The sequence below is a fragment of the Adelges cooleyi genome, unplaced genomic scaffold (genome assembly GCF_023614345.1).
Source record: "Adelges cooleyi isolate 19-005CV unplaced genomic scaffold, UGA_ACOO_1.1 ACOO_flye_CR_arks_rails_tigmint_CR_PRNA_574, whole genome shotgun sequence".
Taxonomy (NCBI): Eukaryota; Metazoa; Arthropoda; class Insecta; order Hemiptera; family Adelgidae; genus Adelges; species Adelges cooleyi.
In genome coordinates, this window is record NW_026096268.1 from 15,487,190 (window position 1) to 15,512,603 (window position 25,414).

At 31.5% G+C, this 25,414-nt stretch overlaps 3 protein-coding genes across 4 annotated transcripts; 2 read left to right on the forward strand and 1 right to left on the reverse strand.

The window, feature by feature from the left end:
* The first annotated feature begins 3,668 nt into the window (after positions 1-3,668).
* Positions 3,669-5,955, forward strand: LOC126843421 (uncharacterized). Of its 2 annotated transcripts, none has more exons than XM_050580964.1 (5): positions 3,669-3,780; positions 4,045-4,205; positions 4,851-5,052; positions 5,251-5,408; positions 5,537-5,955. In XM_050580964.1, the coding sequence occupies exons 2-5, from the start codon at positions 4,092-4,094 to the stop codon at positions 5,723-5,725; spliced, it is 663 nt and encodes a 220-aa protein (XP_050436921.1). In that variant the 5' UTR covers positions 3,669-3,780; positions 4,045-4,091; the 3' UTR covers positions 5,726-5,955. The 2 variants fall into 2 exon arrangements, with proteins under 2 accessions (XP_050436921.1, XP_050436920.1); XM_050580963.1 differs by having other exon boundaries at positions 3,679-3,808.
* A 5,272-nt stretch (positions 5,956-11,227) lies between these two features.
* LOC126842777 (replication factor C subunit 1) lies at positions 11,228-16,004 on the forward strand. The gene is made up of 12 exons (XM_050579919.1): positions 11,228-11,535; positions 11,991-12,245; positions 12,309-12,803; positions 12,863-13,097; positions 13,234-13,302; positions 13,899-14,266; positions 14,353-14,520; positions 14,589-14,740; positions 14,816-14,933; positions 15,003-15,148; positions 15,223-15,616; positions 15,695-16,004. The coding sequence occupies exons 1-12, from the start codon at positions 11,527-11,529 to the stop codon at positions 15,800-15,802; spliced, it is 2,517 nt and encodes an 838-aa protein (XP_050435876.1). The 5' UTR covers positions 11,228-11,526; the 3' UTR covers positions 15,803-16,004.
* Positions 16,005-19,464: 3,460 nt separating this feature from the next.
* Positions 19,465-25,129, reverse strand: LOC126842799 (zinc finger-containing ubiquitin peptidase 1-like). Its single transcript, XM_050579965.1, has 7 exons — positions 24,600-25,129; positions 24,398-24,518; positions 23,182-23,469; positions 21,220-21,604; positions 21,030-21,160; positions 20,728-20,939; positions 19,465-20,163 (listed from the first exon to the last, which is right to left on the reverse strand). Exons 1-7 carry the CDS (start codon positions 24,972-24,974, stop codon positions 20,128-20,130), a joined length of 1,548 nt encoding a protein of 515 aa, XP_050435922.1. The 5' UTR covers positions 24,975-25,129; the 3' UTR covers positions 19,465-20,127.
* Between the last annotated feature and the right edge of the window lie 285 nt (positions 25,130-25,414).

The window sequence follows — 25,414 nt, forward strand, 5'->3', positions numbered from 1 at the left end:
GAGTTGCTCAAGTACAAACAAGAACTAGGCGCCGCGCCGACAGGTGAACAGGAGGATTATAACAGATTTTTGTATTTATTTGCCTAATGATAAATCGGACAGTTCTTCGACAATTCCCGTTGTAAATAAGTAACACAAAAACAGTAATAACACAAACATTTATTTTAGGTAACAATTTTAAAACTACAATGTATAATTATTTACTAATAAATTGTTTTGAGTTGTTATGCATGACGTTATGAATCTCTACAGCGAAATATATATATATTTATTTATTTATATATATATATATAGACGGGACTGGCCCAATTCCAAAGACTTAAACAATTTCCTTAAACAATGAAATGCTGTCTTATCTTTAGCCGCTTCCGTTAATGGTGTCTGCAGATACCCATTAGCCAGGTCCAACGTTGCGAACACTTCTCCCTCGGCACTGTGCACTTAATTGAGTATCAATATCCGCCATGGGGTATGGTTCCCCTTTGGTTTGCTTTGTTAAGGCGCCTGTAGTCAATACACACCCATCTTTTTTTCCAACTAATAGTACTGGACTAGCATAAGGTGAGTTTGAGTCACTCACTATTCCGTGTTGTCGCCACTCTTCCAAAATTGTCATTATTTCCTGTCGCTCACTCGGTGAAACTTTGTACGGACGACATACCACAGGCTCGCTGTGTTCTACCTCGTATATGTCCATTCTTGCAACACGAGCGCAACCTAGTTGGACCAAACTCTTAGCAAATGTACCTCGGTATTCATTTAACAGTCCAAGTAGCTGCTGTCGTTTTGCCTCGGTGACATTATCTCCAATAACAATGTCTTGCTCACTCAACGGCTCCCTCTGTAGCACGCGTACGCCTGGGTCAACTGCTCGGGTACACTGTTCTCGATCACCGGAGGTCCCCCTCAACAGTAAACTGGCGTGTAGGCCAAGTGTCCACCAGACAAGCGCGCACAGATGAACTGTCATCCTTGTCCTCGTTCGGCATTTGTTCCGAGTCACTTGTGTCGTTGGTCAGTGGCTCTGTAACAAATTCATTTTCCATTTTAAAATAATTTACCTGGGGCAGATCAAGCCAAGTTCGGCCAACAAGGACATCGTTTGGAATATACTTATCTGGTACTACAAGTAAGGTGTGGTCATGGCCAACAACGCCATTAATCGCAACCGAACCCGTTCCTACCCCAACTGCGGCGGCACCAGGCTGTTCCATGTCTCCCACAACATACAACGGCTGAACAGATGGTGTTATCGACAATCCACAGCCAATCGCAGCGCTCGCCCGGACCAAACAACCGGAACGCCCAGTATCCACTAGACCGTTGAACTGCGTACCGTTGACAACCGCATCCTTGACATAAGCCTTACACAGGCACTAACTAACTTATATAGTTTAACAGACAACAGTAAGCCCTCTCCCCCCCCCCTATATTATGTGTAACAGTGTATTTTAACGTTACAGTAGTAGCAATAGTTAATGTCGTGAAACCACTGCCAACTTCAAAACTTCACCCATTCCAGCCGACAAGTCTGGGGCGAAAATGGATAAAGTACACGAAAAGACTGTGGAAGAAAATTACCAAATAAGAATTTTACTAAAATAAAAAAAACAATCGGTTCGGGGGGGGGGGGGCTAAATCACACATTGCGGGGGCTAATGCCGCTTTAGCCCACCCCTAAGTCCGCCTATGCTTAAGGCATGTATACATACGGTACGCCTACTCATAGTAGTATTTTTACTTGGCCATACTTACATTTTATTCGTCACAGCCGAAAAACCAATCAAGGCCTTCGTAAGCTGCCGCAAAGAAGCCGCTCATGATAGCGGCCTTTGTCCCGACGCCGTCTTCCGCGCCTAATACGCCACCTGCTATAGAAGCACCTATGATGAAATTCCAGGCGTCGTCTTTCTTTCTAATCTTCATTAATCCGTGTTCTGCCAGCATAGCCAGACATGAATATTTTGCCACGAATTTACCCAATCTGGCAGTCCAACAAATATCGTCCTAGAAATTAAATTACAATTAAAAAAGTGTGACTGTATATTAATGTTACAGTACAATTAAGGGACCCTAGCCGGGACAGGAAACTACCCTGTATCTGCCCGAAAATATCCCTAGAGACCCTAGGACCCCTGGTCCGTGGGAATCCGGAGTTAGAACAGGTGGAGTGACACGCACAAAAAATATAAATAAGATGCCAAATAATTAAGTAATTATAAAATACGATCATACGTCATATATTTCTATTTGCATTATGCGCCCAGACCAGGGTGCTGTCCGACATATTAGACACTGGTAGACTGTGTTACTGAATTATACTTTAACGAGAACAGATTATCGTAGGATAGCGTTAAAACACCAGTGTTTACTCTCTACTAATAATAATAATTGTATTTTTACTTACAAACAATCTGCTCGTGACAGCGGACAGTTCTTCGACAATTCCCATTGTAAATAAGTCACACAAAAACAGTAATAACGCAAAAATGAATTCAGGTAACAATTACAAAAATACAATGTATAATTATTTACTAATAAACTGTTTTGAGTTGTTATGCATGACCAATAGTGGCCAGTTTTTAATATAAATTCCACAACCATGTCATATATTCGTCACTCATTCGTACAATGTGCTTCTGGAGTCTAAGGAGAGAAGGAGGAAACTTCCTGACCTAGATCTATATAAGAATCAAGAATTTATACAAAACATTTTTTCCGTTGATTCAAATTTGTAATTTATCATATGTAATACATTTTAATGTAACTTTTTTAAAATACAGATACTTAAATACATATATACTAGGTTCTAATTATTTTATAAAGGTTTTATTATTAAAAAAATCGGTAATGTTGATATACCTATGTCTCAGTAGAGTTCAGCAAATAATCTTAAATAAATCTTGTTGAGACATAAGAGTTGATTTCCCCTTTATATTCTTCTGGTAGACAATTTTATTGAAGTGCCACCCAGTGAAAAATACTTAAAATATGCTCTGGTATACAGGTAATTTAAAATTAAAAGGGCGTTTTATAGAATAAAAAAGGTTAATACGAGGTTTTTAATGCTATATTATTTATTGCTTCCAAAAGGTCACTGATGAGTGATGGCTGATAAAGTAAATAATGTTTTTTAGCAACAATATTTTAAATCCAAACCAAACAGGAACTCAAGAAAAGTGTATAGATTTAGATATCCTGGCTGGCAAGCCATGTTGCCATTGGATTGGCTTAAAAACAATTTATATAAGATCAATTCGGGTACAAAAACTAATCCTACGTATTTTAAATTGAAAGCCATGTTGTTTTCAAATAATTTTTCAACACATTATTGTGCGCTGAATTTCAAATTTGTAAAATTGTTGTTGTGGTTGTGTATTGATTTAGAGAAGTGTATTGTGTGGGCTGTTACTCATAGATATGTTATTCACATCGTCCCGAAACTAAAAAAATAAGACAGTATGAAAAATATTTGTGTTGTTTTATTATTTAAATTACATATTGCTACCACGAAGAAAAATGGTAAACACCTATCAAGTATGAATATACTAATATAAAAAATTATATTAGTATACTTATATTAATATTTTTTTTAACGATAAATTGTCATACTCAAACAGCTATGTAAATTCACATAAGCTAACCTGCCAAAGTTTTCTGCATTATACGACATGACAATCGTTGTGTAAAACCAAAAACTAAAAAGCACATAAGTTTTTAAACTCCGTGTTAAAATTCAGTACATCGTTAAGTAAGCCGCACTATCAAATTTCGAAAGTTGTGAGTATGCTTTTCTCTATCCGAAATGGTAAAATGTTAAAATACTTTAATTAAAAATTTTCAAAATATCGAAAAATGTAGCAAAATATGTACCTAAAAAACTAGGAAAATAATAATTCTCAAAATATTCATATTTTCAGAGAAAATTAGTGTCTTGCGTTAGTTGGATCATCCTGTTTTTTTTTTTTATGAAAAAAGAACAGCGTTTCGCGTTTCTTTATTAATTATAGTGATTTAGTAATATAATTGCAACTTTTTTTTTAGAATAATTGAAATTATTCAGTTTACGTGATTATACACACCGTCATACAATGAAGTTCAATGGATTGCGTCTTTTATCTATGTTGCTAGTCAGTTCTTTGAGTGTCGTTTCGGGACACGAATGTCTTAATTTAGAACCTATGAAAAATTTCCAAATGGAAAAGGTGAGTTCAAGTTATGCATTTGATACTTGACACGATACATTATAACAAAACAAAACAATTATGTACCACATATATTTATAAGCCGTAATTATCATTGGTTTATCTTCCAATAGCTTAACTGTATGCGTAATTACAGCTACTTTATTTAAACTTAAGCTTATAATTGTTTTATAAAAATATATAGAAAACTAATGTCGGTCATTTGTTTATATTTTTTCATTTCGCTTACTACCCACTCCCACCGTTAGTAGTTTCTATGTAATCGGGACTATTTACCAACCAGCTTAGTTACTCCAAAACTATAAATAAAATGTAAAAAATGTATGTCAATAGGCTGGTTCCACCAGATCTTTGAAACGCCAGACACAATTTTGAACTAAACTTGGTACACATGTGAATCGCGTTTTAGAAAATATAATTGGTAGAGGTGGGAGGTAGGAGGGGGTGGTAAATAACTCTTACCAACTTTTTGTAGTCAGGGCGGAAAAGATTAGACATACAAAATGATTGAAAACCAAATCATTCTTACTTATTTATAACACACTGACATAATAATAAGCTGACATTTCATAAAAAAAAAAAACAACAGAATAAAAATATCGTTTTAATTAATTCCTGTGTACTAAACCGTCGCTTTTTCTATAGTTTTTAGGACAATGGTACGTCATTAAAACGACGATGCCAAATACTCGATGTTTAGTGTATGATCTTCAAACGCAGAAAATCGAAAATTTGACAGATTATGTAGCTAAGTACAGTTCCAGTTGCCTTATATTTGGAGTATTGGATACCCATACAACGTTACCATCGCAAATGACTTATTTTAATCTTTTTTTAGATTATTCAAGTACGTGATGATTTGACAGATTGTTTATGAATATTTTTGTTAATTCGTCCATCGTGTTACACTGGATATACCAACCGTTCCTTGTTATTATTAAAAAATTAATAATTTAAGTGTTTATAGATAATTTCGCTCACCGATAGTAAACCAATTTACATTACGCGGATACCTAATTGGTCATTTTTATTATTATATACTTAGCTAATCCTGAAGAGAAAACGTCTTTTGTTGTGTTCGACACGAACTATGAATCCTATGCGGGTGTATACGTATGCTCAAAAACGCCCACTGGCTTCACACATTATATAGCCATTGTGTCCAGATCATCAGTGGACTTTGACAAAGAAAACATAAATAAAGTAAATACAAAATATCTATTGCTTCGATTTATTGATACTTATTGTTTTGTAATAAAAAGAAAAATTAATTAATTCAATCTGATTTTTTGCAATTAAAAAAATGCATTGTTTTGATCTTTAATTTACAGTTGCTCGTACGTTTACATGATGGTCATATTTCACCAGCTGATTTCAGACTCAATCACGTTGACCACAGGGAATGTAACTATGAACATGTTAATGAGAACAGTAATGATGAAAATGTCATTAACGAAGATGGGAAAGTTTACGTTACTATCAAATGGATATATCACGCAATCCCTTTACCGAATCCTTAAGCATGCGTTAAAATCGATTAAATACTAATAAATTCTAAAGTTCCATAGCATGACAACGTACAGCTAACCCATTACAATTATAATGTCCAATGTAATCTATTCAATTTCTTATCAAAAAACCCTAGAACATTGTTTATAAATACTATTAAATTCAGAATTAGTGATAGTAACTTATCTACAAAAATGTTTAATTGGAGTTCTTTAGCTTAATATAAATATATTTTGGTTATGCGTTGTAAAAAAAAATTAAACTGTACCAGATTATATTAAAAAGTAAAAAAAATTATAAATAATTGTAAATTTCTGAGAAGTTTTTGTTATTAATTTAATTAAATACTTAAAAATAGATAATATTGCCCTATGCTCCGTCACCAATTACTACTGTAATCCGACCCATTTGGGCTGGTTTTTGTTTTATAATTATGGTACACTCAAGTATTCATAAAACTATATAATAACGATAGTTTTAGTACAATGAACACATTTTTCTTTAGGGATTTCATCAATATTATTTTTATTTAGGTTACATTACATAAAAGTACGTTATGGTTACTAATAGTGGAATCAAACGACTAGGTGCGACATGCGATTTGAAATTTACACTTCATTAGTGTATTTATTTATTTATTGAAATGTACATTGTGTAGACATCAAATATAATATAATTTAACAAAATAATTAATTAATACAAACCATAATTAAAGGCGTTAAAATGAATACAGAAAAAAAAGATATGGAGATATAAGGTTATTAGAACGCATTGAAAAAACTTATGAAATTTAGTCTAAACAAAATTAATAAATAATAGAAACTTTCACCTGGATTAATATATTTAGTAATTAGTGAATAGGTAGTGATTGCGATGACAACAATATCAAACTAAGGAGTGTTAACATTTGAGAATACTTGTCAAAGTTATGTAAACTAGAACGTTTTAATATTTAATTTGATCGCCTAAAAATTAGTGCCTTTAGGTCGACGTAATTGTCATTCCAGCTTATTTTAGTCACTTCGACGATTGCTGGCTAACCTCGCTGTATACAGTATACCTACGATAATTGTAAAATCGGTTACTAATTATTCTAGTTTATTCTAATTTCTAAATCTTATTAATTGCCTCTGTATTATTTATTTTACCTCGTGTCTTTGTTTATCTTTGTAAAATTATGCATCGATCGCCGTATATTATTGTATTTATTGTATACCTTATTGAGTTTATACCCTTTAAATAAAAATAAATAAATTTCTACTTATTCTAAGAGTTATAACAAAAAATGGTTATAATATTTCACAATAAAATATGTATACATGATTCTGTGGAAGTCAGGAATAATAAATTAACTTATATATTTAACAGTCTTGGTCTAATATCCCCGTTCTTTTTTTAAAAGAAAAGAATATTATTTTTGTATTTTTTATTTCAAAAAACGATCTAACTTTTAGTGCGAAATCAATGAAAAGTGATTTTATGAAACGATTGTCAATTTTTTGTTGTGATTAATATAAAATTATTAGCATTGTTTTAAAAATGAAAAAGATGTCCTCTCTTAACGTTAAATAAATAATACTGCTTTGTATTTATTTTAAAAATTTTAAATATTTGTCCGTGTTACTTTTTTTTTCGTTTGTATATTCTAGGTGTGAATTATGAAAACACATTTTGTTTTTTTCATGTTAGATTACGCTTAGTTCTGAAGGTACAAGTTTTAAAGTAAGATATTCTTCTTCTTGGCTTTATGACTCTCCAAGAGTCTTCGCCGCCACCGTCAAAGCGTTCCATCTTTCCCTATCCTGGATTATATCCTTCCAATCTTCTACGTCCAGTGTTCTTAAATCCTGACTTACCCCGTCGAACCATCGCTTCCTTGGTCTACCCCCGGTCTTTTCCCACTTGGTTGGTACTCTATGGCTGTCCGAACCATTGCAAAGTAAGATATTCTACTCTTTAAGTATTAATAAATTACATTAGTTTCCTAAAGATATATTTTTATACAACAATTATAGGCTCAAGTTGAAAAAGGTAGCTATATTTGCAAATACAATAAAGCTTTTTGCGGCTTAAACGACGATAAAATATGGTTTACGAATAAATAAAAATTAAAAGTAAAGACCGAAATTAGTGTCCTAACATAAGCTTAACCAATAACTATCATATAAATACTATCATATTTGTTTAAGAATATCCAAATATGCTACTCAATTGTTTTATTTTGTTATAATATACCCTATCAAGTGTCCAATGCATTACTTGAACTTACATATTCCATTTTGAAACCAGACATAGGTTTTAAATTAAGACATTCATGTCCCGAAACGACTCTCAAAGAACTAACTAGCAAAACGGATAAAAGTCGCAAGCCATTGAACTTCATTGTATGACAGTGTATTCTTCTTCTTCGTAGTTGACGGCCTTTAAGACCAAACTAACAAACATATGCCATGCCATCTCTCTCTATCCTCCGCTAGGACTCGCCAATCAGCATCCGGTTCAACCCGCTCCACATCTTTTGACACCCGGTCTTCCCACCTCAACCTTGGTCTACCAAGTGGTCTTACGCCTTCTGGAGAGCCACATAGAACCTTGTGTATAAGGGCTCTTTCTTTTCGCCATGCGTGGCCAGCCCAAAAGAGCCGCCTCTTTCTTATATCGTCGACTATGTTTGGTTTCTGATATAGCTCCCTGATCTCCACATTATGTCTGATTCTCCACTCTCCTGTATTCCTATCTATGCAAGGGCCAAAAATCGACCTCAACACTTTTCGTTCAAATACTAAGAGGTTATTCTGTTGTATCTTATGATGGTGATTCTAAGGTCTCTTTCCGTGGCAAGAGCTACTAGTCTACATCCATTGTCATTCGATACTTCGTGTAAGCTATGAATACCTATTATAGGTCTAAAGTAATTTTCTTTCCCAATTTTCGCGTTGAAATCTCCTAGAGTAATTTGTATGCAATTTGTCGGTATGTCATTCAAGACATTATTAAGTAATGAGTAAAATTCATCTTTCTCTACTTCCTCCGTTGGAGCATGTACATTTACAAATGCTATATTGAACCATCTGGCTGCTATCGTCAGCACAGTGATTCTAGGACTTATTACTTTAAAATCTTTAACCGAGTTGAGGTATGCTTTGTTTACAGCGAAACCGCTCCCTCCAAGTCTTCTATTGTCACATGCTCCATAAAAGAGTGTAGTATTTTTTAATTGCATTAACCCGGTGTCACTCCATCTTAATTCTTGTAGTGCAACAATCCCAAGTCTATACTTCTCCACCTCATCTACCAATGTTCTAAATGCGCCAGGTTTAAATAAAGTCCGTATATTCCAAGTACCAAAACGTAGAGCCGATTTCCAATTTTCCATTCTAGAGTCCTGTAATCCACTAATCCGAGGCATTGTGTTTGTGCCCTGAACAAAGTTGTGTTTTACTGTGACGGGTTGTTAGCCCGTCGCCAAACGCCCAACCCGGAGGACCAGACTGAGCCAACCAGTTAAGGCCAGCTCAGAGCTCGGGGCCCCGGGTTCGCCTAACCCGTAGTGCTAATTACTTAGCACCCCTCAGCTAGTTTTCATCATATTTGTATTTATAATATTAACAAAAAAATGTAGTCCTTTACGTTCAGACTTTCATAAAACCGTTTCCATACAGCCATAATAACACTTGCTCGATAATATCTATAATGCTCATTTCGTGATTTCTCTTCGCATTTTTACTACTACAGTCGTAGATCGTACAACATTACAGTGTTCTTCAAAATTTTAAACGAATATTTTAACGTAATGCCAAAAGTAGCCATTTTTTTCATAGCTATCATTATCTTGAAGATATCATTGGGTAATTTTTGCTCGTATTATTTTTCCACAGTATATAGATTCTCGCGAAGATTATTCGAAATTAACAATATACTACCTATAGTTATGACTTCAATATTTCTAATTAAATAACACATTATACTGATAGGAGTCGATTACTTGTATATTTTCCTCATAAACTTATGTATGCGAACAAGAATGTTATAAGAATATTAATATTGATATTTCATTTTCTTCTTTATGTTTAGTCGGCCAACGTAAACCTCGTCCAAAAACTTTGTGGTAAAAAGTAAGATACAACATACAATTTTACTTAAATTATTTCTATAGGTATATTTTTTTTTACATCCACAACTTTTGTACACTGATCAATATAATTATCGTGAAGTAATAATATAGGACTAGAAGTGGAATAACGGTACAATATACCACGTTACGGTTGGACGTAACCGGTCTGTCAATTAGGTAGGTATTGAATATAATATTTGTATTTGTATAGTAGGGTTTTTTGAAAGCAATCCCGAGTAAGGAATTTATAACGTTGTTATAAGTTTTTTTTAAATGCGCCTTTAAAAGCTCCTCTCCGAGCAGCAATTCCATAAGAGAAAACTGACTGAGCAATTGCACAATAAATCATTCTCATGGCGATGGTCAATAAAATATTGTTTAGAGTTTTGAAAATAATATAGAACATGCTCCGAACTTTTTTAATAGTAGACCCAATGAAAAAATGCACGATTTTTCCAGACACTCATACAATCTTATTTTTATACGTTTTTCCAATACTTTGAATAAAGTATAAGTCAGGGATATCATGCGGACACGAGAATTTTACTTATATATATATATATATATACAGGGCCCCCACAAGGGGGGAGGGGGGTCAGTGAGTACTAGGGGCCCGGGGAAAAAACAAAATATATACATATTATTGATTTAAATTAGAAAAATATAATGAGTCGTGCCACTCCAGTCACTATAATATCTTTATATAATATTGGCGGGTAGGACGTTCAGCGCAAGCATTTCTTGGAAAAAATAAAAGGGGAAACAATCCTGGACGATAAAAGAAATGAGTCAGCCGCCTGCCCTACTAGTGCTATTTTTGGCATAAGAAGATAATAATTTTTTTATCGACGACCAAAGTCACAACAACCCGCAATCATAGCATGCATATTAGTTTTTACCACAACCGTCAATCTCCCGAGTTGTGGCGGTAATTGTGGTACTGTCTACAGGTGTATAAAAGCAATATAAGCTCTGTAACAAATATTTTAGGTACCTTATGAAAAATAAAAAATAAAATGTTAGAAATTATATTAAAATTATTATAAATACTAATATATAATAAGGGCCCGGATTCGTTTACAGTACCTTACTTGAAAAATTCATGTGGGGGGCCTGCTCGTTGGGCAAGTGGCAACTATATTATCTTTAATCGTGAACTACAATTTGCAATAAAGATAAGAACCTAACTAAAGGCAATGTTTTTGATATTAAAATACGAAATTTCTCTTGGCGGGCTTTTGGTAAAATCGATGTTGGTACTATCTGTAGTATTACAGATTTTATAGGTTATGTAACATTTATTTCTTATCATGCGTTATCATTTTTTGGAAGAACTACCCCCAACTCGATTATTGATTATAATATTATCTAAAGGCCTCAAACGTTATCAAAATCACAATAACAATAATAATAATTATCATTTCAAAAGTAGTGAGTTTTGTCGTTTGTAGGTTAATGTCCATTCGTTCGATGATGTTTATATCTTATAAATTTAGTTTTGGCGGTTAACGTTAAACACATAATGGATCAAAGTCATCAAACCAATGCATTTGTGACAACAATGTTAATGCGTAAATATTTATTAGAAATCAAAATCTAAGTACAATAATATTTTAAACAAATCCCGACCAGGACAGTCGTTTTCGAACTGTTATTAATGAATAATATTGTGGAGTATTTACAACGTAAAAAATAATCATGTCTAAAGTAAGTGAAAAAGTAACTATTATCAAGTAAATTATTTCATCATACAAAATTTATTTTATTTTGAATATACATAATTCTGCGTTATTAATTATATTAACATACTAATTATATTATAGCAGCTGTTAAGTGGTGTGTAACGTGTTTACGAGCGGTCCTCGATTAATTTCTCGGACTGTAGCGTAATAAATAACTACCCACCTCTACCCTTGTATGCCCAAAACTTGTTAAGTAAACGGCAGTTGTTACTTTAACCAAACAACCCATTAACCTATTAATCGAGTTTGAAGAAATTGGCACAAAAACAATATACATTGTTATAAAACCTTCATAGTTTTTTTTTTTACCAAAAATACGGAATGTCCACTTATAATTTGTTAATCATAACTGAACCTATGTGCAATTGTTTAGTAGTATTATGAGAAATGCTAATTTGCTATACTTAATTTTTTATATAGGATATCAGGTCGTATTTTGGGACGGCAGCCGCTGTAAAAAAATCAAATATTAAAGAAAATACAAAAACTCAATCCGGTCAATCAAAGAAATCTAAAAAACGTCATGTTCTGTCAAGTGATGATGACGAAGATATAATACCCTGTACTCCAAAAAATGTTATAAAAACAGTTAAACCAAATGTTAAACTAGAAGATGTGTTTGGAAAAGAACCAGTCAAACAGAGTGCTTTGAAAGTAAAGCCGCCCAAAAAACAAGTAAGGAGTATCTTTAAATTACTTTTTAAAAATCAAAATTTTTAAAAATGTTTACTTGTTTAGATAAATTCTATCGAACAAGACATTGATATAGAATGGAGCGAAATAGATAACATTGAAAAGGAATTCTGTAATACCACTGATAAGTCTAAAAAATCTCCAGCAAAATTAAACGAGACAAACTCAAACTCTTCAGAAAAACTAAAAAACAAAACTTTACCAACCTCAAAATCTCCTAAAAAATTAAATAAAACTCCCATAAAATCTCCAGCACAATTTAAAACTACTCCTTTAAAATCACCTTCAGTAACTCAAACTCAACTCACACCAAACAAATTGAAATCTCCTTCAAGCTCGCCTAATGTTAAAAGAAAATTAATGGAATTTGATTCTAACAATGACAAACTGGTATCGCTACAGAAAACTAATCCTAGTAAAAACACTAGTAGTAAAACTAGCGAGAGTAGTCAAGCTGGTGTCAAAAGAAAAAGTTCACCTGTAACATCGCCTGAAATCAAAAAGTTTAAATCGGATGTAGTCTTGTCGTCTGACTCTCAGGTAAGATTCGTGTTTTAGAACAATAGAAATTGACCTAAGTAATTCATTTTTCATTTTAGGAAAGTGGATACGCAACAAGTGATTCGATAAAAGTTGATGATTCTAAGTGCTCTTCTCCTACACTTGTAACGTCTTTTGAATCAAAACTTTGGGTAGAAAAGTACAAACCAACCACATTAAAACAAATTATTGGTCAAACTGGAGAAAAGAGTAATGTTAACAAATTAGTCAATTGGTTAAAATCGTGGTACTCTAACCATGGAATTGGAGTTAATACAAAACTAACCAGACCTAGTGAGTTTTACAGAGTTAATTTATGGTATGGAAAGTAAAAACGGATCTAATAAAATAAAGTTCAAGCATTAGTACTAGAAATCATTAATAACTAATAATAATGTATATACTTAGAAGAATAATTATATTGTTTAAGGTCCTTGGGCAAAAGACGACAACGGAGCTTATTTCAAAGCTGCATTACTGTCTGGTTCTCCAGGTGTTGGTAAGTTGCGTTATTTTATTTTGTCACTATATATATTTTTAAAAAGAATAATAAGACCACAATAAAGTATAACTTATAAAATTATCTGTGCCAAAAAAATTATCAAATTTGTACAATACTTAATTTACAAACAAAGACATGAATTGTCAATTAAGAAATTTATGAATTTTTTATTTATTACCTTATGGACACGTGATATAGAATAATATTTATTTGACTTTATTTTGCTTTATAAAAGGCTAGTTAATTAAAACTTAGAACATCTCCAAACAATATGAAATTCAGTTAGGTAATGACTTACAGTTTGTCAACATTTATCAGTAGTATTATATATTATGTCTAAAGAATATTACACACAAATTTGGAACTAATAAAACTATTATTTAAAAAAAATGTATAAAGCATTTCATACACATTGCATGCTTTGTATGTGTACAGGTATAGTATACATGGTTAACTTTGATTTTGTCCTTGTGTATATATATATTTTTACTTTATAGCTTATATTCAATTTAATTTTACAGACATAAACCTAAGGACTTTATTTTCTCTAGTTGATCAAATTGATTAAAAATGTTTTTGTTTTAAAATTCCAGGTAAAACAACAACGGCTCATTTAGTTTGCAAGGAATTGGGTTTCGATTTTGTAGAATTCAATGCTTCTGATACGCGTTCCAAAAAACAGTTACAAAATCACGTGTCTGAACTTCTATCGTCCACTTCATTAAGCCCATTTTTGGGAGGAAAATCCGTGACTAAAAAACATGCGCTTTTGATGGACGAGGTTGACGGAATGGCAGGCAATGAAGATAGAGGTGGCGTGCAAGAATTAGTTTTGTTAATAAAAAATTCCAAGTGCCCAATCATATGTATGTGTAACGACCGAAATCATCCCAAAATACGTACGTTATCCAACTATTGTTTTGATTTACGATTTCATAAACCAAGGTTGGAACAAATTAAGGTAAGATAGACAAAACAGAACTATTACTACATTATCGGCTCAAACAATTAATTTTAATAATATCTACTTTTATTATATGTCCGTAGGCCGCTATGATGAGTGTTTGCTTTAAAGAAAATTTAAAAATTCCGCCAGATACATTATCATCTATTATCGCTAGTACAGATAATGATATTAGACTCACTCTTAATCATTTGTCAGTCGTTGCAGCTGGAAAAGATAATTTAAACATAAACAAGAAATACATTAAAATGGTATGAAAATAAAAAAAATAAGCATCATAATAATAAATAAGTATAATTTTTGGAAATATTCCTTTTAGGGTCCTTGGGACGTCGTAAGAAAAGTTTTTTCTGCTGAAGAACATAAAACAATGAATATTAATGACAAATGCGACTTGTTCTTTTATGATTATAACATTTCTCCATTATTTGTTCAAGAAAACTATTTGTCAGTCGTCCCTCATAACGTCGAGTAAAGTTGTTCAATTTGTTGTTTTTAAACAAACTTTTATGTATTTGTATTTCACGGATGTTTTTTTTACATTAGAGGGCCTAAGTGGAAAAAATTTGAACGTTATTCATTAGCGGCCGACTGTATTAGTTTGGGAGATATAGTAAATGCAAAAATTAGAACCACCAACAATTGGAGTTTGCTTCCAGCCCAAGTTAGTGTTTGAAATACAACAAATATTTCAAAACTTATTAATATTATTAACTATTATCAATCCAAACAGGCGATATTTTCTAGTTATTGCCCAGGTGAACACTTGAAAGGTCATATAAGTAAACAAATAAATTTCCCAGCGTGGCTTGGGAAATTTTCAAAAGGAAATAAAATGAACAGGCTTTTACAGGAAGTACAAATTCATTCTAGAATCAGGCAAGTGTAGCTAGTGATAAATAATAATTACTTAAAAACTAACGATAATAACACCGGTAATTGTTGATTTTCAGATTATCTGCAAGTAAAGAAGCGATAAACCTTGACTACCTTACGATGTTGAGAGACTCGATTGTTAAACCTCTCCAAGAAAAAGGAACCGACGGCGTTCAGCAATCTCTAGAGTTTATGCATTACTATCATCTTTTAAAAGAGGACTTTGAATCACTCGTCGAGTTATCTGCATGGCCTGGTCGTAAAGATCCAATGTCGGATATTCCGGCAAAAGTCAAAAGTGCTTTCACCAGAGCGTATAATAAATCATCGCCGGCTTTCAGTACTACAAAGAAAAAGAAGACATCAACTTTGGAAGATGCAGAAGCCTTATTAGAGGACGAGGAAGCTGGTGAAGATGTATTGAGTGATCAAGAAGATGACGACGATATCCAAAATGATAACTTGATCTCTGTAATTACAATTCTGCAAAAAACATAATAAATAATTTGTTCGAGTTTATGGTCTGATTAAATTATTTTTGATTTACAGGTAAAGAAAAAGACAGCTAAGAAAGCATCAACTCCACCGCCTTCAAAACCAAAAGCTCAAGGAAGTAGTAAAGGTCGGGGCGGTGGTGGTGGTAGAAAAAAGAAGTAAATATTGAGGTTAACATTTTTTCTTTTTTTAACATTATTGTATTCAAGCATAATATATTATTATTTTTTGTGGCTGAAACATTAAGCTGTATTTTTTAAAAGCTAGAAAATACAATAAATCATGTTTAATTTCAATATTATTATTTTTATTTCTCAATCTTAAAGTATCTTATATGATATTCATTAATGTAGTATTTTTATTAACTGTATAAAAATAAAATGTATAATATATATGTGTAATATATTTATTTTGTATGAAAATAAGTAATTCATAAGTTATTTACACTTATGAATTAGTGATGCAATGGAATTATTTTTTTGAGTTTCTGTGATTATAATACAAGTTCGTTTTTTCTGTATTTAACCCTGTTGCAACTTGAAAAAATCACTTCTTACCAGTTGTAAAGTTAAAATTACATTATTATGAAAATAAACGATCAAATAGTTATGAATTAGGTATGTTAAAATTATATGATCTATATATAAGGTTGCCTTTTAATTTATAACAATAATAATAAACAAATTGTGTTGATCTGTAACAAATATTTTATTATTTACATACATTAACAAAATAAGTATGCACACTAATAGTGTATATGAATTATACAATTATAGTTTACTTATAAACCAATTACATTTAAACATACAAGCGTAAAAAAAATTGTTGTAAGCGTTATCAATTGAATTACAAAATAAATAAAGAATAAAAAAATACAAATATTGCAATTTAATTGAATGAATAATGTACAAGTGTGAATTAGTACAATCTGAATATTGATCATGTCCAAGCATACAAAAATAATTTATTACTAAATCTATATACTTATGGAAAAAAAACATTGACTTCCATATCTGAATGTTTTTCAGATAATTTAAATATCAGTATTAAGTGAAAAACATTTATCACATTTTTAATTGTAGAATCTTATAGTGATGAATTAAAACCATTAGCTTCGAGCAGATATTTTTAGGCCTAAAAGTGTAAACATTTTAAATTAAAACAATGTCGTTACCTATTTGAGACGAGTAACACTACGTTTTTACCGAAAACGAATGCTCAACGGGTTGTTATACTGATGGGATGTATGATTTTATAATTTAGTTATTTACAGTTGGTCATGCTTGATGCTGATAAAAATGTATTTTATCGTTTAGAAAAACTCTTATCGCTTATCGAAATTAGATTTCAGAAGTATATAATACAAAGTGCTGTCCAAAGTCGTCCTAACCTCATCAGCATCATCACTCATCACTCATTTGGGATCTGGCCCATGGCAAGAAGGCAAAAGCATTAAGCATGGAGTTCTGCATACTGGTGAGAAATCATACAAAAGTAGTGTAATATATGACCATACATTTGTATGGTTTCTCACCGATATGCACAATTGACAATTGTTATGTATGCAGAATGAACTATTAAAATATCATGCAAGTACTTAAATAGTGTTTTTTTTAAATGTTTTACACTGTGGCGTTTATAATATTATAATATTCCTAGATCTGTTCGGCTATCAACTAGATATTTAACGGTAAACGAATATAACAGTAATTCAGCAACGTTGTAATTAATTATAGGGCAAGTGTCAAAATACTTGTCTCGATATACTCTTAAATCAAAACGAGCAATGTTGTTTTTTTCCTTAAAAAAATTGTATGTTTTAGATTATTTTTTTTGGTAACTTTTCAAACTGACTTGGGCGATTGGAAAATGTCCATCTTGGAGAAGTTACTTTTGTAGTGTAAAATGTCTTTATTGTTACATTACTATAATAGTAAATACTAATTAAATCACTTATGTAAATATAATTGTAACAAAATTTCTTATGCATCTTTATAATTTAGGTAAATGTGTTTAATTGACTTTATTTTATATGTTATTTTTATGTAAGTTATGCCGAAAAAGTTTTATTGTCATTTAAAGTAAATGGTTTAAAGTTTAACACATCAGTATGTACTTCAATCTTCATAATGGGCCAAAACAATTTTTTTTTTTTACTAAATTTCAAAATAGTATATTTTCACAAACTTTGTAACACATTATTTATTTTTAATTACTTGTAAAAATTACAGCTTCATTATAATACACAGAATTATGTAATATAAACATGGAATGTGTTTTCAAGAAACTATATGTATTATGTTACAGTGTTACTTATTCGTATTATTATTATTATTTTTTTTTTTTAATTAAAATAAATTAAATTGTATTATTGACGTCATGGTGGGGTCAATTACTGTATGACCTTCAGGTATTATCCATGATGTGGTCACACCACGGAATAACATTATCAAATAATATAAAATATTACCTTATGGGTCACACACTGTAGGTCATGACTCTTGAGCGTACGGCTTATCACATTTTCCCCGCTAAATCACTGATAACGCAATCGTCTTATGGCATATCATCTCAGTTGTTTAAAAAGTTATTACTCGTTTATTATTTTTCAATTTTCCGCGATTAGCAAATAGTTGTTGTTGTTGTTGTATTGTTTTCTACCACAATCGAATAGCGACAGCAAATTTCCATAACATTACAATAGTTGCATTCCCCGAGTACGTTCAAAGTTGTTGCATTTACTAACATGGCAAAAGAGGTTGTTGTTAAGGCAGAAGAACGACCGACGACTACCGAGGAACCGCCTAAGAAACTGAAACCATGTTGCGCCTGTCCGGAAACGAAAAAGATTAGGGATTCGTGGTAAAAATTGTGGAAATCATAATATAAAAAATTAGGTTTAGTGAATTAAAAAAAATGTCATACGCAAAATGTTGGTCTCTCCTAGAAATTCAGCAATAAATAATTTCAATAAAGTAACTTTCAATTTGCCATCATTCTTATTATTGTCAATGAATTACAAAACATATTTTTATAGTACCTATGTTAAGGAATAAGACGTATAAACATTTGGCAAATAACTCGTATGGATTCCCCTTTTACATTAAAGGTTTTGTGGAGCAAAGACACGAGTGTAGTGTCGTTTGGGGGAGACATTTGTATGATACAATTACACATTTTATGAAATGGTTTCTTTGTGCGTTTTGGAAAATTTGGTTTTAGTACAAAGTAGGGTTTTCCAACCTTACCTAGATAAAAATGTGTTTGTTTCCCTAACCTTAAAAACAAATGTTACTCAATATTGTGCAATTGGGATAATTGTATGTATCTACATAAGATTCAATAGTTAATAGCCGTTCCCAAGATAACTGTTAATAATACAAAATGTTACAATTTCATTAAAAATTCACTGTGAATTTTAAATTTTAGACTTAAATCATTTGTTAAATAGTAAATGATCCAAATTTGAGTTACAGTTATCGTATTCTGACACTAGAAAATACTAATTCCAACCTTCACTTATCATTTAAAACCTCAAAATCAAATCAACTTATGTGATTATTATGTTTTGGCCCTCGATACACATATTTTACTGAATTACAATTACTCGTAAATAATAAATAATACTTGCAAATAGCTTTTTCTCATTTTTTAATTTTTCTAGAAACATAGAAGTAAAAATATCAGAATTTTTAAACGTAAACATTAAAAAAAAAAACAACAATTTTACTTCACAAAGTTCTGTTTGTTTATTTGCAAAATAAATCCACAATACTAAACATAATATTCAAAGGTTACTAAAGTGCAATAATAATTGCTATTATATACTTCTATGTACAAATACTCTATTTACATTTTTCACTTAACTAGTCGCTACTATAATATTTTAATGTTATTAAAAACGATAGGTATAGATAATATATATTAATATTTTTTTTACAGTATTATGGAAAACGGAGAAGAAAACTGCCAGCATTTAATCGAAGCACATAAGGAATGTATGAGAAAAATGGGCTTTAATATATGAATCCTTCCTTATGATGTAATTACTATACTTCTAGTCTGTTTGATATACATTTACAATATGTATAATATATTATTTATTTTTACATAATATAAGTATTTTTTTTTTTTTTAATAATATGTTTTTAGACATTTTTTAAATTACTACAACAATATTTGTGGAAGTATGAACAGTATTTAAATAAAATCACTATTTAGTATATTATAAATTATGAGTGTTTTTTTTAAATATTATAAACGCTATAGAGTCTGCGGTAACTCCTTAAATAATGACATATAAGCCAAACTTTATTGAAGCACATGCATACACTATGTCCATATTATATGTAACAGTGTTCAACATTTATGTACAAAATAATAACAGAAAGTTAAGATAAACTAAATAAGCAATTAAAAAGTATTATTATAATAAATTGTTTTAATCAACAGTCATTAATATATATTTTTTTAATCTTCCTTTATTTTTATGGAACGCGATCGGATATTATGGTTTTGCCATTCTGAAAAAAAAAATAGATACATTAATTAAAGTAATATAATATAATTTAAAGCAATTAGTCAAGACCTGGCAGATAAGTTTACCTGTACATGTTTGGTTTCAGGAACTGTATAAATTGTATAATAAAACTACTCGCAATACAATACTCTACATAATTTAAAATTAAAATGTTTCATGCCTGCTCAATGTTGAACAGTGAAATTAGTGATTTAGGTTCAAAAGAAAAGGGTTTTTTTTTTTTTTAAGTGATAAACATTTAATAGTAATTTTATAGCAAGTCCAATTTATGAATGAGTGAAGCTTTCACAGGTTGAAATATCACGTGGATGATTTTCGGTTATATCCGTGTCAATGGTTGCTAACCGACATTTCGGACTCGTTGCAGAGTCCATCTTCACTGTTCCGCTGCCGTGACAGTACAACCATTGACACGTATATATCCGAAAATCGTCTACATGATGTCCAATTTATTTACTTCGTAACATCTAATGGAGACCAAAATGTAAATTCTCGTCCATTTGATTACATTTGATTTTACAACTATGTGTTAAAAATGTATAATTACTTCAAATTCTGAATCGTTGGTCATTATTCCTCGGACCGTGACGAGCTGATATTGCTTGGATTTAAATGTTTGTAAAGATTTCCGTATGTGAGCCATTGTATTCATTCCGCTTTCTGTCCTTAATTTATCATAATGGCCACTAGGATCCAACACCAGTAACAAAATTGTACCATCCGACAGTTTTTCAACGCCAACAACAGTCCGACTGTGACCTACACAAAAATAATTTGAACGTGTAAAATTTGATTACAAAAAATGTAAATAAATAATATAATATTTTTATATTTATATATGAAAATTACCATCGTGTTGTATGTATACTGGAGGTATAAATTTTTTGTTTCGATCGTTGAAATGTCTGTAGAGCCATCTGAACATTTCTGGATGGGTATTTTTGGGTCCAGTTGGCTTATGGAAATCCACTATTTGTGACCTAAAATAATTTAAAACATAATATACAAATATTTTATGGTCTTGTATGACAAAACCTACTTTATTTTCAGAGCCGTAAGCATAGTGACGACTTCTGTAGCACCAATCCATTTTTTTGTATTATAAACGGTACCTCCCAGTTGCTCTCTACCTGGTTCATCGATTCCCATGCTCCACGATTTTTCCAAGTGTTGCTGCAATCTCGATATAGAAGGCATCCATGAACGCGGTAGAGGCCCTTTCTCCACTTCCCAAATACGTGAAATGTGTTCGTTGTAATCTAGTTGTAACAACATACTAGACATCAACATTTGCATGTTTCTGTAGCCGCATCCCCAGCCTTTGTCTCCGTATGTTGATCTATAATGGTCAGTCGGAGATGCCAAGTGAACTTCAGTTACGTTTGGAGATGCCATACTGAAGTGACGAATGTACTCAATTAAATCTACACGACAAAATAAAAAATTAAAACAAAATTTTTATTTAAAAAAATTACACAAAAACAGGTCTGATCGACAAACACATTCATGAACACGTATAGGTTATCAGATGTAATGATTTTCTTACAGAACTCGCAAGGCAATAGAATCTTCGCTGAAGTCATATTTATTATTACACATTAAAACTGTGAGATATTAAACCATCAAAGTATTACAAATAATTACGATTCAATAACAAAAAATATAAATATGCAAATATAAATTAATTTAATGCTCATTTGTCAAAATCCAAATGAAAACAATATTGAAAAAAAACAATGAATTCTTTTGTTGTGTTTATTAGTGACTATTATCAATGACAATCAATTATGAGCTAACAGGAGACAATTATTATGATAGCAATATAAAAAACAACATATGATTTAAATTTGATAAGAAAGAAATAATTATTGAAAACAATATTATTATTATGACAGAGTGAGGAAGCGAAGATTGTTAGTTTTAATATCATGATGCCAAGCCTAAGGAAACAAGAAAAAATTATAATATCAAAAATATTAAAGGTTTAGACTAGATATTTAATTAGGAGCAAAATATATGAAATACGTTTTTAAGGTTTTTTTTTCTTAATAGGAAAAAATAAAATAAAAACCTAAAAATAAGCTTAAAGGAATAACTTTTATTGCATAAATTGTTTTGCAAAAGTGTAAAAATTACACGTCCCACAAATTTAAAACATTAGAGAATATAAAGTTTTTTTAAAAAGGCACTGGACTGTCCATTTTTTTTTTAAAAGTTTTAAGACTACAGTTAGCACCAATTTACGATTTTTTTGATTTTACTTCTGTGAAGTAATAAACTTTTGAGTATCAATTTTTTTTTTTGTTAATGTTTTGATAGTTAAAATAAAGAATCAAACTTTTTATGTATTTTATTTGCCCGAAAAGAACAATTATTGTTTTCTAGTCGAGTGAGATTTAATTCACTATTTTCAATACCAAATATCAATAATATTAAATTCAGTTTTAATTGCCGGAAAACTGTGTTTTCGCAGATTGCGTATGTTTTAACAAAAACACCTAAAATCTTAAAAAAAAATTTATCAAAGTTAGAAAGTATTAAATTGAGGTGCTGTATTTACAAATAAGCATCAAAGCGTTAATTTGAAAGTGATTTTATCTGAGAGGGTTAGTACAGTAGAGTAAAGGCATAATGGAATCAAAGCAACGAGGGGACGGAGAGGTCTACAAGAATTATTATAAATAAATGTGATAAAATTGAATAAAATAACTTTCAAATAAACGCTTTGATGCTTATTTGTAAATACAGCACATCAATTTAATACTTTCTAATTTTGCTGGTTTATACTTGGTTTGGACTGGACTGGCTTGAAAATACTAACTACCGATTTACATCGAAGCGTTTTTTTGAATATGATTTTACCCACTGTACTGGTTTTTTTATAATGACAACATATTTTACAAATATTCAAATAGATTACATTATTTTGCAACAATTGAACAAAATACTATATAATCCATCAAACTGTAATATTCTAATAATAATAACTTATTAAACGTACCTCTGGTAGCAGAAGCACCTGTATCGAGCCCTTTGCTTTCGGCCATTTTTATTTCATATATTTTCTCATAGTAATCGTAGACAGACATTTGACCGCTAGAGACGGCTTCTTGTAAATTAGTCATAGTCTGTTGATTGTAATTGCCTTTATTGTCCATACCATAAGCGGCTTGAAGTTTTTGAAAATCTTCTTTTTCTTTCTGCTTCATACGTTCACGTTCTTGCTTTTCAAGTTGCTTGGCTAACAACTGATCTTGATCAGGCAAATGATCAGAAGGTGGTGAAGAATCTAAAAAAAACAAATACCATACAAATTAATATGTACACATTCAAATGATAAACATAATTAAAGAATTATTTTGAAATTATTTATTTACTTGATTAAGTTAATAAGTTATTCAAATAGTGTGAAAATATTCATTGGGAGACTAGTGTTTCAAAATTAAAAATAAATAACTGGATATGAAATTCTTCACTTCTCAGCTAAAATAATTTTAAGTTTAATTCTTTTAACATTTTCTTACATTTATTTAAAAATTAAATGTTTTAAATAATATGTTAATGCTAGATAAAAAATAAATAATAATAATTTCATGCTATATATTCATGTTTACTTGTCACAAATACGTTCAATTCCTAATATTAATATGTAGGCAGGGACAGTGGCGGATACCAATGATCAAACTGTAATGTTTCTGCTCAGCTAGTTAGCTAACTAACTAGGCTATAAGTCCCGTATTATACAGGATTGACCCGTAATACAACGCTTTTAACATGAAGTTGTGGGACGATATGTAGTATTGATCATGATGGAAACATATAAAAATGCATAAAATGTGTAGTCATTAAAAGTTTTAAAAACATGTCTTGTATTTTTGAAAATTAAATCTGAGATCAATAGGCTAAGTTAAAGCATCCGTTGAGAGTTAGGCTATGGTGATGGATTGCTAGTTTGATACAACCTAGCAATCTACTTAATACTCCTAGTCTACTTTAATAAAATTATGTGATCAAGATGATGTATCACGCCCAAAAGACATTAAGAAATCAAATGACAACTAATGTTACACCTATCTAAAGGGGTTAATATTATATACGATTCCATTTAAAGCAGAATGAAATCATATCTTTTGGTTAGATGCTAATCTAAACGGGTGGTTTATAAATCTACAGACAAACGAGCTTAATTACACTGCATTTACGTGAGTTTATAATACCTCGATAATGTTGTTCGATATGTGCATCCAAGTCTCTTAAACTGTCAAAGTTTTTCATTCCACATATGACACAACCTTCGTTGATATTTTCCAACAACGGTATTCTTTGACTATCGGAATCCTAATAGGTTAATTAAAAAAAAAAAATAAAACCATTATATTATTGTTGTAATTTATGACTTTTAACCAGGTATAGCTGTACCAATTGTGGGTTGACGATATCGTGGTGTTCTTCGTTAATGTGAGTCTCGAGATGATCGCACTGATCGAAAGCTAGCGGGCATATCGGACATGGGAAGTCCACGGTGGTGAGTCTACGAGGACTGCCAGGGTCGAAATGCATTCGGTTAACGTGTTGCTGCAAACGGTCGGTGTCCAAATCAACGTAATCGCACAGCGGGCACCGCACGTCGGTGTCGGTGTCCAATTTTCGACGTTTCGACGACGAGCAGACACTGGACGACGGGTTCGTCGACGAATGTACGTGTCGCTCTGTTATGTGGTTGGACAGTTTGTTTTCTGTGAGAAACGACTCGCCGCATATTTCACACACGGTCTTCGATCTAGACGACGACATGCTGCTGGGGGTCCTACGAACGTTAGCGAAGATTTTTGCAAAAACCAATTTGGGACCGATGGACACGAAACGAATTCACGAATATAGGACGGGAAATAATATTCATTGGATTCTTTTGCTATACGCTTCATACAATAGCTGCCCAATTTGATTATCAATAATGAGAATACCCAGATAACAATGGACAATAAAGAGCAGGGTGCACCAACATTGGCGATATTCTTGTTGAACTATTAAGTCGTCGTGCGATTTAACCACTTGGAATCGCGCTTAACTTTTCGTCTATAATAATATCGTCCGACTTTGTAGATATTTTTTATACTCGGTGAAAACTTTCAATACACGAGCTAAACGTTTATTAAAAATTGTCATTCGCATTCAGACGTTGGCAACACTTTGTTTTGATACTTAAACATATGACTTCGGATTTCCGTCTGTTT

Excerpts from the sequence above, each read along its gene's own strand:
- LOC126842799 (XM_050579965.1), bottom strand. The coding sequence starts at position 24,974 with ATGTCGTCGTCTAGATCGAAGACCGTGTGTGAAATATGCGGCGAGTCG. Across the intron at positions 23,470-24,397 it reads TATCGAACAACATTATCGAG|ATTCTTCACCACCTTCTGAT; the intron begins GTATTATAAACT and ends TGTTTTTTTTAG. Across the intron at positions 21,161-21,219 it reads CTTACGGCTCTGAAAATAAA|GTCACAAATAGTGGATTTCC; the intron begins GTAGGTTTTGTC and ends AAATTATTTTAG.
- LOC126842777 (XM_050579919.1), top strand. Across the intron at positions 12,804-12,862 it reads TCTTGTCGTCTGACTCTCAG|GAAAGTGGATACGCAACAAG; the intron begins GTAAGATTCGTG and ends TTTTCATTTTAG. Across the intron at positions 14,521-14,588 it reads ACAAGAAATACATTAAAATG|GGTCCTTGGGACGTCGTAAG; the intron begins GTATGAAAATAA and ends TATTCCTTTTAG.
- LOC126843421 (XM_050580964.1), top strand. The coding sequence starts at position 4,092 with ATGAAGTTCAATGGATTGCGTCTTTTATCTATGTTGCTAGTCAGTTCT. Across the intron at positions 4,206-4,850 it reads AAAATTTCCAAATGGAAAAG|TTTTTAGGACAATGGTACGT; the intron begins GTGAGTTCAAGT and ends CTTTTTCTATAG. Across the intron at positions 5,409-5,536 it reads ACAAAGAAAACATAAATAAA|TTGCTCGTACGTTTACATGA; the intron begins GTAAATACAAAA and ends TTTAATTTACAG.